This window comes from Pipra filicauda, unplaced genomic scaffold, assembly GCF_003945595.2.
Source record: "Pipra filicauda isolate LSUMZ 115617 unplaced genomic scaffold, ASM394559v2 scaffold62_size3274119_pilon, whole genome shotgun sequence".
NCBI lineage: Eukaryota > Metazoa > Chordata > Aves > Passeriformes > Pipridae > Pipra > Pipra filicauda.
The window spans coordinates 1,084,102-1,098,583 of record NW_024104787.1 but is presented as its reverse complement, the minus strand read 5'-3'; the positions used below and the strand labels follow the sequence as shown (position 1 = coordinate 1,098,583).

At 47.6% G+C, this 14,482-nt stretch overlaps 2 protein-coding genes across 2 annotated transcripts in view; both read right to left on the bottom strand.

The window, feature by feature from the left end:
* TGM4 (transglutaminase 4) overlaps positions 1 to 8,736 on the bottom strand; it is a gene marked incomplete at its 5' end in the record, with an annotated part of 25,583 nt that extends 16,847 nt beyond the window's left edge. The window contains one exon of the mRNA XM_039388295.1: positions 8,637 to 8,736. Within this exon, the coding sequence (XP_039244229.1) occupies positions 8,637 to 8,736 (100 nt within the window). The remainder of the gene's footprint in view (positions 1 to 8,636) is intronic.
* Positions 6,494 to 14,482, bottom strand: TMEM42 (transmembrane protein 42). The gene is made up of 3 exons (XM_027718921.2): positions 14,363 to 14,482; positions 9,768 to 9,914; positions 6,494 to 8,946 (listed from the first exon to the last, which is right to left on the bottom strand). Exons 1-3 carry the CDS (start codon positions 14,480 to 14,482, stop codon positions 8,806 to 8,808), a joined length of 408 nt encoding a protein of 135 aa, XP_027574722.2. The 3' UTR covers positions 6,494 to 8,805.

Sequence of the window (14,482 nt, the reverse complement as noted above, 5' to 3'; positions counted from 1 at the left end):
CGGACGTCAGGGGTTGATGCAAGATGGCCAAGCCCAGATCTTAACTGATTCCAAGTCATCTGGCCCCAGCTACCTAGTAATGAGTTTCTCACAGGCAAATACCAGAGAAGTGATTGATGCCAATAAAATTATTACAGAAATTCCACTGTTCCATAGGATCATAAAATCATAGAATATCCTGAGTTGGAAGGGCCCCATAAGGGCCATCGAAGTCGAACTCCGTCCTTCTCACTGAACATTGAAAGAGGGTTTCTGGACCTAAAGTTAAGGGTATAGGTGACCGGCTTTGGGCATTTACCTACAGAAGGAATGAAAACCATATCACCCTGTGCCCAACCCAGTGCCACCCAAGGACTCTGCTCCTGAAGAAGGTAAAGACAGAGATCAAACAGAGACCATAACTACACATATATCAAATGTAGGCTTAGGGCTACTCAGGTAAAATGCTCTTGTGTAGTACCTTCTGTGCCCTGAAGAGAAGTCCTGGGGGCATGACAGCTAATTGAGGTTTTAGGCCACTGAAAAAATACAGAGTTGCCTTAAGAGCAAGCCAACATGCTGTGATGTTAAAATATTTTTTTAATGGTTATTTTTCAAGATCCCTTCCCTGGCTGAGATGCAAGAGGAAAAATTGCAATATCAGTCCAGATATACAGAGCAACGATGTTGAACTTGGAATTACAGTACTATGGCTGCTTGACCCTCAACTCTGGTTCAATTGTTGCACTGGAAACACTGAAATATCTGAAATACACTGAAATGTACTTGTCTCTTTCAAAAAGCGGTAGTACCATCTACTGCGCCGCACTTACTACCACTCTTCCAGTCCTTCCCTCCCACTGATACATGTATGCTCCAGTGCTGAGACGTTATGTATTAATCAAAAATGACTCAGGATAAGGTACTTCTGCTTCTCAGAAAAACCTTCAGAATTTTGCAAGAAATTACAAAAAGTATCTCCATCATGTCACTTTTTCCAGAGAACAGCTTTTTTAAGAATAGAATTGCTCCCTTTTTGAACCTGAGGACCCGGTCAACCTCTGGTGTTTCCTGCGGGTAGAGGTTCCTCAGCTGAATGACACACTGCAGGAAGAGGAAGCTCCTCTGGCTTTGAAGCTGCTGCTTGCTGGCTTCCCTTGTGGCCCCCATCCTTGTGTCAGAGGAGACAACTGACAGCTATCCCAGCTTACTTTCTCCACACAACTCATGGTCTTCTCAGCCCCTGTTATAAACCACCACCGCCTCTTTTTCACACTGAACAACCCTAGCCTGCTAACTCCCTACTCACACCTTTGTCCCACTCCATCGAAAGACCTGAGATAGGGAGAAGGACCTCTCTCACCATGCCATCCTGTAAACCACAGTGTGTGTTTGGAAAGGGCCCAACGGGGTGGATGCAGTTACTCCAGGGCTGTATCCACCCTACTGCCACTGACCCATGAACTTGCTTGCACGTATGACCACACTGAGTGATTGCAGTGTGAACACATAGCCACAGCCTACACCTAAAGCAAACAATATGAAAAGGCACGAGGAAAAATAAAGCAAAAGAGAGCTGCGAAAAATAAATGGTAAGGGCAAGGAAATCAACAGCACAAATATTGAAGCAGGGATAAATTAGTTTATCCATGTATTAAAAACAGCTCCAGCGAACAAGGAAAATACTGACAGAATACCTTCCCACCCACAGGATATGTGTTTGGTTGCAAATGTCTAAGTGAGAAAACAGAAACTTGCATGCCAGTGTCTTCGAGTAACATTTCTTTCTGCAGGGGCGGTGTAATAGCTTCTCCCACCTGTCTGTGTGGGTGTGTATGTCTATATACACCTAGATGTACATAGTCTACAGACTGCGGATCACATTATGTCATGCCACATTCCCACCAGACAGCACTGTGACCAAAATTGTCATGTGGTGGGAAGGGAGAACCTTCATAGACCAAGATTTGCAGGAAGGAGCTGATCCTGTGCAGTGCTGGAGATCTGGCTCATGCACTGTACTGGAGCAGACCCAAAGCATAGCAGGTGCAAAGGTTTCGGCCCACCGTTGGACACGAGGCTGTCGTGTGTCTCCTTGGTATGGTGGGACTGACTGAGGGCAGGAATCTGTGGCTATTTTTCCTGAAAAGCAACCAAACTGGCATACTCCCACCCATTCCTTGTCACAGCATGCGGGTTGTTGTCCTTCACAGCAGGTCACAGTGCTCTCACCTTGGTGGACAGCTGGAGTAGCTCCATGCCCACTAGGGTTTTCTAGGAAGCACTTTCATGCAGCGCTGGTTCCTGGCAGAATGATGCTTGTGAGTTGCCTAACTCCAGAGTGTCTTGAAGGGAACGAGTCATCCAAAGTACCTCCTCTCTGGATAAGGAAACAGTCGACTGGCAGCGGAAACTGTGGCATTTGTAACGCCTCATCCTTCCCTGGGGCACTTCTCATTTCTCCCTAAGTGTTGCCTTAACTTACTGAAAGCAATTTCAATTGAAGCCCTACCTGGTGTTCAGATATTGCGCACTGCAGGTCACAGTGCTAAGCGGAGCTGTCCGACCCTTACCTCTCCCTGCAAAACCAGAGATGCTCTGCTCATGTCAGGGGTGGACCTGAGCTGCTCACACGGCCAAGCCCCAGCCTTGACTCCCACTGGTAGGATGAAACCACAGCTTGTAGTGACCTTTGAGCCAAGTGAGACTGAGCAACAGGTTCAAAATGTATTTGTCTCTTCCAAAAACTTACTACCACTCTTTCCAGCCCTTACCTCTCACTTATTTTCATTGTCATGGATTTATCCCCACAGGGTGCAGTGGAGCCTCTGTGTCGTGCAAGACCCGTGCAGGGCTGAGCAAGGTGTGCATCATCTCCCTGAAGCAAAACGGGAGTGGGAGGCCACACCCAGGAGCTCCCCAGGCTTTAACCCAGAACCAGCAATCCCTCAGGACTTCAAGGGCGTGAAGGGAACTACTTAGGAAGTTTTGGCAATTAGTACAGTCATTCACAGACACCTTTCCTTAAACCTCAAGGAAAAACTGAAACATCTAAAAGGGTTATTAAACAGCCAGGAACCAAAAAATTTTCTGGGAAAGTGAACGGCATGTCTGGTTCGCCGCTCCACGGGGCAAACACCGTCCTGTGTATGCCAAGTGCTGTTACTGGACATGGGTGACTGTGGGATGGAGTACCACAAGGTCCAGGTTTCCCTGTCACCCCCCTCAGCCAGCCCATGCTGGGGTGCTGCAGCTGGTCAGCACTGCCCTGTTCTGGAAGCCATTGCTTGCATTGTACCCACCTTGATGTCCCCTCGCCAGGCAAAGGTTCAAATTCCCAAAGCCCTTCACTATCAGAGCTGAGTACAGTGGGGTCCTTCTCCTTTGAAAAATTTGTTTTCAGGCTATGAATGGATATGCAAGTGTCCATTATGGTTTCTGTGGTTAGACAACAAGCCTCTGGTGATCTAGGTCTGTATGATGCCTCAAGGAGGCACAGCAGGATTTAATGGGAACAGATAAACATGGAGGCAGAAGGGCAAACCGGTTTCCATTACAGATGGTGTTGATCATGAACTCAGTCCCTAGGTCACAGACAATCCAACCATCTGCCCAAATGCAATGGGCACCAACACTAGATTGGGTCACTTGAGGTCTTTCTCTAGCTGAGCCTTGAAAACCTCCATGGGTTTTCATACTGCCTCTGTGGGCAAGTAACATCCTAGTGACATTTTTTCCTCTGACGACCATCTTAAAAGTCCCAAGACAGAACCTGTGTCTGCTGCCTCTTTTTGTACTGGCCACTTCTATGTTGCCCCTGTAACTCCTTTCCAAGCTCATGTCAGTTGCTAATAGAATCAGCCTGAGCCTCCCTGTCTCCAACCTGCCCACATCCCTCAGCCTCTCCTCGCAGTCTCCTGCCATCTTGGTATCCTTGAGCCAGACCACTTTCCTGTACCCCTCTTAAACTTGTGGGTCCAGCGCTGGAAAAAACAGCCATTGACTATGTCAGGGCCCTGAGGGCACCACTGAGACTGGCTTCCCCTGCCCAACCCCACAGCTTCCCCCTCCACCCTGCCCATGGTCCAGGACCCCATTTCAGATTTTACAAACAGGTCACTGACCTTTGCTTTTTAGTGTTAAAGTATCTAGTGCTTTAGAAAGGGCACTGAAACACCCAGCCTAACAACCACCTACTGCCTGAACCTAGAAGGTTTTGCTTTACAGTCTAAAATACTTTTTCCTTTCTCCGTAATGCATTTTCAGGAACGTTATCTTCTTCAATCCTTTTCATTAAAAAGTTACGTGGTACAATACCCCACACACTCAATTTTTAAGGGCAAAGTCCTGGTTCTCCCAGGAAAGCTTTTACCACTGACCTGAGCTCACCCCAGACTTTTCTCCAAGTGAGCTGCAAGCACCACAACAGTTGCTGTAAATGAGTGCCCATCCTGCGCGACTTCCCTGTGCAACTCTCAGATCCCCAAAATGAAGGTTTGCTACTGCTCTTCCATAGAAGGCAAGCAGAGTATCTGACACCCGAAACACAGCAGGATTAGTACCCATTTACTCCTAACTTCACGGTTTTTCTGTGCCAGACATGGTCAGAGCCACAGCAGCACTCTTCCAGTGTGTTGCATCACCAGGATTTCCTTCTTCGAAAACACCCCACTGCTTGCAAGATGGTGGAATTACGTGTGCGTGTGTGTGTGAGACACTCTTGCAATCTGATCTGAGGTTTCCGAAGGGTCGACAGAGGGTACTGAACCGAATTCCTTGGAAATTTTAACTATACCACACTCGGCAGAACAATATATCTTATTTATTGCATCTACTTTTACTACTTATCACCCAGGTAAACATACCATCCTTCAAGTTATTTCAATATATGCTGTGACTGAGATGCTGTACAAACTTTCCAAGTTTCAGTGAATTCTTGTCAATGACATCAGGGACATTTTAAAGTTTTTATGTATATTTCCTTATCTAATCAGTCAAATTATGCTTTAAGGTTCAACTGAAATGTTAATTTCGTTGGGCTTTGTTCCTTGTAAAGGTATACAAAGTATTATTTACCTTAGAATACAATACTCTTGGACTTTGTTTATACAATAAATTTTTAAAACACTTCCACTGTTAATTCAAGAACACTTACTTCAATCTTCATGAGTGACATTGTGAGCCTTCCTGTTAACCATGCACCTGCTTCTTCTACTGTTTAAAGAATGACATGGTATAATAGCCCTGCTTGAGGAAAATATGATGAACAAGATGCTGAAAAATTAGGATTGTGTTCAAGAATGCGGGGAAGGTGCAAAAAGACTCATTACAGCCAGCACTTGTGAGATCAGAGAATCGTGGAATGGTTTGGGTTGGAAGGGACCTTAAAGATCATCTAGTTCCAACCCCCACTGCCATGGGCAGAGACATCTCCCACTAGACCACGTTGCTCAGAGCTCCATCCAACCTGGCCTTCAACACCGCGAGGGATGGGGCATCCACAACTTCTCTGGGCAACCTGTTCCAGTGCCTCACCATGTTCACAGAAAATATTTTTTTCTGTATATCCAACCTAAATTTCCACTCTTTCAATTTGTACTCATTACTCCTTGTCCTATCACTGCAGTTCCTGACAAAGAGTGCCTCTCCAGCTTCCCTGTAGGCCCCCTTCAGATACCGGAAGGTTGCTATGAGGTCTCCACACAACCTTGTCTTCTCCAGGCTGAACAGCCCCAACTCTCTCAGCCTGTCTTCATAGGGGAGGTGCTCCAGCCCTCATATCAACTTCGTGGCCCTCCCCTGGACTTGCTCCAACAGTTCCATGTCCTTTGGTGGGGTTCTCAGAGCTGGATGCAGTACTCCAGGTGGGGTCTCACAAGAGCGGAGTAGAGGGAGCAAGTCACCTCCCTCACCCTGCTGGCCATGCTGCTTTTGAAGCAGCCCAGGATCTGGTTGGCTTTCTGGGCTGTAAGTGTACACTGCCAGCTCATGTTGAGGTTTTCATCAACCCAAGTCCTTCTCCACCAGGTTGGTCTTAATCACTTCTCTGCCAAACTTGCAGGTGTGCCTGGGATCAAATACATGTCTCCCCAATTCATACAGAACAGTGTGTAACGTTTTGTACGTGCCCAGGTAAACAATGTTAGTTGCTTTGCCCCTATCCACCAATGCTGTGTATACAGCATTGCAAACAAAAATGTATTTTTGTGAGATGTGCAAACAGAAGTGTATTTTGCTGGAATTTGAGTGGAAACGTGTGCCCAAGATTCTCCTCTAAAAACACAAAGTGTGCAAAAACTCCATGCAAGCACACTACTGTAGTTCTCACACAAGGGTAACCCACCTTCTGCCCTGGTAAACCAAAGTCTTAGAGTTGCCCATGATCTTCAGCCACCTTAAAAAGTCCACCACATCTGAATCACTGACTTGTCAAACCTAGCTCACTCACTAGTCTCATATCACCTTTTTTCATGTGTGTGGTTTAAAATATCTGTAAATAATAAATTTCAGCCACTGAGCTTTGGACACTGTTTTATTTTGAAAATGCTGGTGCTCCTTTTTGAGGTGACTTCCAGAGGCATTTTGGATGATCACACACGAATTGTTTACCGGAAGCACAGCGCTTTGACACGCAGTGATTGCAGCCTTCCTTGCAGCCCTGGTCCCACTGGCAGACGTAGGTCAAGCCCTGTGTACACAAAGGAGGGAGATTCTGCCATAAAACGCACCTGTTCGGCAATCTTTTCTTCCCATGGGAACTGGAGGAAAACTCGCTTCTGCTCCTGCCTTCAAATATTTATGACAGAATTAACAGCCCTAGTTTACGTTTATCTGTCCTAAACGTGAGGATCCCCAAGTAAAGTGCTGCCAATACCTTCTGCACATGAGCAAACATCTCCTAAACCTTGATCTCCAACAATGACGGTAATAAAGAAATGTCAGTTTTCAGTTAAAAAACTTTCCAAATGGCTTGTTAAGAAATGGGGCTCCAGCCAAATTAACCAGAGAGTCTGGTCCTTCTACTGCCATTTGCATGAAGGCAGCCATGGCTTACAGCTGGCTGAGAGTTATTAACAAGGGTTATTATCAGACTTCAATAATTTTCCATCGTGTATGAATATCTAAGGAGACCCGATGTACTTAGAAATGCAGAGTTCCTGGCTGTCATGTCTGCAGACCTATGAGGGACCGTGTCAAGTCACGGCTTCCCAGGTGGCTGGATGTGTCCCACTCTATCACAGCTGCTACCCAAAGAGCTCTGCTTCTCAAGGGTGAAGACCCATGTTGGTAAGAAGGAAAGGCACTCAGAGCACTTTGCCCTCTCCCCCACCATATACGCCTCTCCCCTCTTTGAGAAGAAGACTTAGGAGCACACAAGTGTAAAAGGCAAAGGCATTGCCCCTCCTGGGACATGGTTGCCACATGTGGTGAGCTAGGATGGTCTCCTGAAGCAGGGGGCTTGGAGCAAACAGCTCTTGACCTCTTCGGGGGACTTTCCTTCTTTCTGTTACAAAGAAGAAAAAGGCATGAACCCAACTCCAATGGCATTTCCATCCACAAGTCTATTTTATGCTCCTGCTTGACGCGGCAGATCTGCCAGTCATGATAGACCTGACAGGTTCTGATATGGAGGCTTACAGAAATGTGTCCTTAGGTTTTCTGCACATGCCACAACTATGACTCACTTTCTGTGGTTACAAGAAGACAGAGACAACCTAGCAAGCCCAGAGGAAACAAGTGATATGCCTGAAATGTATGAATGATGCATACATTTACAGGCATCATTATATTTCTCAATTAGGATTCCAACTACAGAAAATTTCCAAGAAAAAAAAAAAGTGGGCCGATATCTTACAAATGATAATTCATGACACATTCACCATGTCGACACCTGAATATGGAGTAATCACTGATGCCAAATTTAGCAGATATCTGGATACCAGTCATGTAGTTGATCACACTGCATGAATGGGAATCAGCATCAGAGGTATAAAAAAACCACTGCTTGAGAAAATTCATTTTACCAAACATTAAAGAATTGTCAGCTTCAGTGGGATGGGGGATGTGTTGAACATGGACAGTCCTAGTGAAAGCAGCTGACTCTTCACATGCTGCCTGTTGTATTGTACCAAAATTACTGTTAGACCTACACACAGTAGGAATGGTGAGCAAAACCCCATCCTGGTTAAGGGTTTAAAGGAAAGAGCAGCAACCTTACAATGAGTAAGATGTCAGGAATGGGTAAGTGAATATTAAAGGTGTCAGATACAAATTGCAAGTTAATAGGTGCATGTGAATGATAGAGGAAGCTGAAGGAATTACTGAAAGGATCCACAGCATTATAGGCAGCAGCAGGCATGGAGCCATTTCAACAGACAGGAAAGTCAGGAACAGCAGAACAGAAATATCAGCTGCCTTCAGCATCTACTTCTGATTCTATTTTGGGATAGATCCTTTTACGGAAAAGTACTAATGCACAGGCACCTTCCACAGCCACCATGTTTACTTTCAGCCTTCCCTGAACTGGGAAAGCTCCACAGCTGCAGGGTGTGAAGAGGAGGAGCAGCTGATAAGCCTCCGGCCCTGATTTTCACAATACTGACTCAGAGTGGATCAGCTCCCTCCGAGGCTGTCACTGCCACCACAACACTGCCAACCTGCCAGGAAAGATGCAATCAAGGTGACTTTGCAAGTCAGAGGGTCAGCAAGTGAGCAGGGGTTAGCAGGTCCACGGTTGACGTATTCAAAGGTCGGTGGGCACTGGGGACGCCATCATGAGACAGGCTGGAGAGGGGCAGCATGGCACCATGACCCCTCCAGCAGCTCTCACTCCTTCTTCTCTGCTGGGACCTGCGCCAGCTGGGGCGCAGCTGTGTGCAGCAGCATGAGCCCGCAGAGTGTAGCGGAGAGGCCGACCCACCACAGAGGCGACCACGTCTCCCCGAAGAGCAGTTTGCCCAGGATCGCCTGAAGGAAAAGAGAGACAAAAAGCTTTGCTGGGCTGAGCTGCTCCAAAGCCTCCTGCACTGCCAGAGCTGTGAGAACTTCTACTGGGAGAGAGCCCTGGGAAAAAAAACGCGCTTGAGGAAACTCATGCTGGGGTGACCAACAGAAACGGCTGCTGCGGGTGATGCTGGAAATGACTGACTGCCATCCAGCCTGGAAGCGCAGCTATCCTGTGGTCCCAAAGCAGGACTCTGGTAGATGCATGTGTGCTTTGCTGCCTTCCCATCACTTCTCAGGAGCCAAATCTCTTGTTGACTGGGCAACTCCAGTCGATTATTGGACACCACCATGAGCTGTCTGCCAGTTGGAGCACAGAAACAAGGTGGACTGCTGCCAAGAGTGAAAAGCAAGCAAGAAAAAACCTGCAGTTCAAAGATTCTCTTGCTGTCACTAGAGGCGGTGCATCTTCACACCCAGCTAGGGTGACTGGCTTGTCACAGGTGAGGTGTTGCAAAGGAAAAGCAAAACAAAGCAAAGCAAAGCTTCTGGCTCTCACTGGCAGTTATTAAAGTTCAGCTGTACAGCTGCTGCAAGGCACCATGCTGGGCAGCAGTGCTCCTCTTTCTGCACCATCCAGAAAAGTTCCACCGCTTCTGCCATGAACAACTATCAAAGCAGCTGGGGTCTGATGCAATCATTTCATGTCTGCCTGTAACCCTCCCTTTGTGGCCACTGATGCTGGTTCTGCTGGGAGATGAGCTAAGACCAGTGGCAGCCAGCGTGAGCATTCTCACATCGCTGTGCTCCTCAGGCTTCAGCGCCTGGGGAAGGGATCTACTCACCGAAGAGATGAAGTTGGAGGCTGTCGTTGTCACAGAGGCAGCAGCCGAGGAGGAAGAGAGTCGCAAGGCTTTTGCAAAGACTGTCCACATCACCGCATTGCACGCAAACACCAAGCCAACACAGCTGACGCGAAGCAGCACTGGCAGCTGTAAGACAAAAATGAAAAGCCTGTGTATTTTCACCTCACTAATTCATGGGCACTTTGGAGCCAAACCCAACGGCATGGGCTTTTGAAGCTGAATTACAGCTGCTATTAAATGAAGGTGAATATATAACTCACAGAAGGAAATGGAAATGAGGAAACAGCCCTGGACAGAGCGTGAGCCCGGTGTGTCCTGCTGTGAGTTCAGCCTCAGACTATAGGCTAGGAAGCACTAGGACAACGTGCAGCAGCTGCTATGCCAGAAGCCAAATTTCAGAACACTCTCCAGTTCATGATGTGGTGGACGCAAAATGCAGGGATATGCCCTTTACTTATCACTATACATATACAGATGTATAGAAAATGGTGAAATTCAGAACTGACAGGGACAAATACCAAAGATGTAAATGCCGGTGCTGTGTGGGGTCCAGGATCTAACTGTTGTGAATTTGGACTGAGACCCCAATGGTCCCAAAGCACTGGTCCTCACCAGCTCCCTGGTCTGCATTACTGCTGCAGTGAGGGCAGAGCAGAGATCTTTGTGACGAAAGGGAGAGCTGAGGGGCTTCATGACTTATCTTGCACACTCACCGGAGAGCAGATTTACTGAGAGGTCTCTACTCCAGCATTTAGCAGCACCAAAACCACCTCTGAATTCAAGGGCTGTCAAGGCCAGTTAGGTCCTCAAGAAAGACCTCCCTCCTTAAACAATCTCACCAGACATGTAACAGCCTCAGTCTGAAAAAAGGGCACAGTTGTGCCTAAAAAGTCCTCACCATTCACAGTCTCCCTTGCCCCCTCCTAGTTTAAGCTATTGAGGCCATCTCCCAGCCCCTGGATACCATGTAGTTGACGTGAAGACACCAAGGGAGATCACAGGCAGAAAACAACTCTCACAAACACTCAGGGAACACACAAGGGCAAAGGAAAGCAAATCTTTGTCTAAGCCTGTAGCAATCATGGCTTCACAGCCCATCACCTTTCAGTCCATGGTGGGATTTGTCTTGATGAAGACAGAAATGTAGGTGTGAAGTCACCAAAAAACACAGCTAAGAGGTGGTACCTGCCCCATGGGAATGGCTGCACTGCAGCCCCCTACCAGCTGCTCAAATCAATGGGGGCCACCAACTGTGTTCTGCTCCCACTCAAAAGAAAACAAATTATATACTGCAAGCAGACAGGGATTTCTGAAGGAAGCGATGTTGCAAGTACAAAGGAAAAGACTGCAAAGCAAATCTCTGCTCGATGGCTGGCGCAAGCTCTCCGAGGCTAACCCCATTCCAGCGAGCGACAGTGCAGGTGTGTGGTCTCATTTTGCCCCACCTGTGGCAAAGGTCTCCAACTCGATAAGGGCAACAGTTGAAATCCAATATCACTCCCACCAGTGAAGCCCTTGCTTTCCTATCCACCCTGGCCAACAATGTAGGGAGAGATAAGAGGGACAACCATTCCCAGATACTACCACTCCTCTGAGGACGAAAACTTCTGCCATGTTATGGCTCTCCATGGGATAGGGTTTGCTTCCCAGTTTCATCCTCTGCCTCTATTACCAGACAGTTTTACCTTCCTAGGGGCAGTTATGTACATCCACACATCTCTAGTGGGTAGGCAGATCTGGGAGTAAAGAGATGAGAGGGCAAAACAATTCTCTGTGTTTCACCTAAATTCAGTATATTTCCGTAGTCCAGGGGTTGGACTAGAGACCTCCACAGGTCTTGCCTGACTGGAATTAGTCTGTGAGACTATCAGCGGTGAAACAAAGCTGGCTCCCACCATCACAGCAACTATGCTATGTTCAGAAGTGATCTTGAACCCAAAGGTTTTTATTCTGATCTTCTTCTCTTGCAGAGCCAGGGAAATCAGCTGCAGTATGCTCTGCAGGTGGCACATGCCCAGAAGGAAGGTTTATCAGAGAAAGGTCAAGTCCCTCTGCAGCTCGGGCAGTGGAATGGTCATCCCATTGGCATGCAGACGGAGAGATAGGAACATCCCCATGTGTTTCCTTCCCCATAAGGAAGGAGGGAGATATAAATTCCTCCCCAGCTGAAGACTTAGCTGAGCCACCCCAGTGAGTCAAGGATTACTGTTCTGATTGCTTTTCTAAGCATAGATTAAATTCAGTGTACATTTCAGATAATCCAGAATTACTCCTGAAGTGGCAGAAGTAATTTTAGATGAAGACTGACAGGGGAGCGGAGAAAGCAAAGTAAAACTTTTGTTCAAGTGAAATGACCCCTCCTGGTCAGGTCACTCTCATGCTTGGCCATCCCAACACATCCTTCTGTCCAGGAAATCCCTCTTTGTGCTGTTGTTGAGTATCCTGCTACCCTACATCATAAGCTCTTAAAAGCATCAATACACTTTTAATATTTGCTGGCATGTTCCACACTGCACAACTGATGGCTGCTATTATACTTTGAGACTTCTGTAGCTCTTCCTTAAACATAAAACTCCTTCAATCTCTTTTGCTTTGTGGCTGCTCTGCAGAAATGCCTTTGCAGCAAGCATGTAGGATTCAAAGGGAGCCTCTGAAACTCTTAAGTGTCTATAGTCCTCCACAATTTAAACCACTAGGAAGATTACGGCATCTACATAAAACCTGGCTAGTTTTACAGCTAAACTGATTAATTTAATTGTCACCTAGAATGGATCTGAAAACTGAAGGAACCAATGTACCCAGAAAAAAGAAACAGTCACAGAATCACAGCATGGTTGAGGTTGAAAGGGACCTCTGGAGTTTATGTGGTCCAACCTCATCATTCTTAGAGCAGGCTGTCCTTGTCCATGTCCAGACAGTGTCTGGAATATCTCCAAGGATGGAGACTCCATCACATCCCTGGGCAACCCGTGCCAGTGCCTGGTCACCCTCACAGTGAAAAAGTGTTTCTAGATGTTCAGAGCAAACTGCCTGTGTTTCAGGGTGTGCCCATCACCTCTAGTCCTGTCACTGAGCACCACTGGAAGGAGCCTGGCTCCATCCTCTGTGCACCCTCCCTCCCTGCAGGTATTTATACACACTGATGAGATCCCCCCTGAGCCTTCTCTTCTCCAGGATGAACAGCCCCAGCTCACTCAGCCTCTCCTCATAAAAGAGATGCTCTGGTGTCTCCATCATCTTTATGGTACTTTGCTGGACTCTTTCCAGTAGCTCCATCCATTTTTTTGCACTGGAGAGCTCAGAACTGGACCCAAAACTCCAGGTGTGGCATCATTAGGGCTGAGTAGAGGCAAAGGATCATCCCCCTTGATCTGCTGGCAACACTCTATGTCAATGACATGACACTTTGTCATAACACTTAAAAAAAAAAAAAAAAGCACCAACCTCCCACCCCAAACAAATACGCAATATTTTTTAGAAATTTCATCATAGATAAATACTCCGAAAAGATGCTGTCAACATTTGCAGTAATTCCATGCTCTGGTATTCCTTCACTGCAGAGCACAAGTTGGGGATTTTTTTCTGGGGGGTGGAGGGGTTGGAAAAAGTATAAGGATTTAAATTTTTTTATTTTCCTTTCTGCCACCCTTTCCGATCTATCAGAAAAGATCAAAAGGATTGGCAGGTGCTAGGTTTTTGCCTTTTTAACCCTCTCTAAAAATCACACGGATTGATTTTCTTTTCTTCCTGGTGCAAGGCTGGATTTTTTCAGCTCTAGTTTCAAATCCAAATGTACATTTGCCATATGAGTAACAACCTATACCGAAATTAATCTCCCCAATGTGTTTTTAGGAGACGCGTAGGCTGCCTACCTCAGCATTTCCCCACTCACATGCAACCTCGTGTACCTCCCCACCTCTGCTGTGCCTGTGCCAGAGTTCACTCCTGTAGGTAAGGACACTGCTACTGGGGTCAAGGGACAGCAGTCCCACGTAACCTCAAGCTCAAGGAGGTTTGAAAAACACAACCGCGATAAAGATCGCGACCAACGAACACACAAGGATCAGCTGAGCAGCACAGTAGAAATCAAGGGCTCCACCTGTCTGCTCTGGTAAGGACTGAGCTGAGAGAGAATAAGACGGAGAAAAGTAATGTTATTAGAAAACAGTGCACTAAGAACAAGCATTTAATACTAAAGAGTACTGACATCCTGCTTCTAAAGTAACACTGACGTAGAACCACTGCAAATGCAGCAGGGTTGGGTTTGATCTGGGGCATTCCCGTACCACGCTTGTTGTCTTTACATCTCAGCGGCCTCGCTTCCCTTTCCCTGCTCCTCGTTTACGTCGACACCGCGTATTAGTCAGCCCTCCAAGGCTGGGCTCCCCCAAGAGGTGACTCAGCGCTCCGCTCTCCGAGACCGCCCCGCTATCCCTAGAAATCCAGGGCAGCCCCTGGGAGCGCAGGAGGAAGAACTGCCGCGCTCCCGCCAGCGCAGCCGTGACGCCCAGAGCCGCCTGCGGGGCGGCTGCACGGGAACCCACGGCACCCGCCCCGCCTCCCTCCTTCCTTACCGGGCCGCCGGCTGCCTCCCCGCCCGGCCCCAGCGCCAGCTTCGCCGCGGCCGCCGCCGCCGCCCCGAGCAGCCCGGCAGCCGCCGCCGCGGCCCCGCCGTCCGCCCGCCCGCCCCTCAT

Coding starts and splice junctions, on each gene's coding strand:
- TMEM42 (XM_027718921.2), bottom strand. CDS start 14,482: ATGAGGGGCGGGCGGGCGGACGGCGGGGCCGCGGCGGCGGCTGCCGGG. Junction 9,915..14,362: donor GGGAGGCAGCCGGCGGCCCG/GTAAGGAAGGAG, acceptor TTTGTCTTACAG/CTGCCAGTGCTGCTTCGCGT. Junction 8,947..9,767: donor CCTCCAACTTCATCTCTTCG/GTGAGTAGATCC, acceptor CTTTTCCTTCAG/GCGATCCTGGGCAAACTGCT.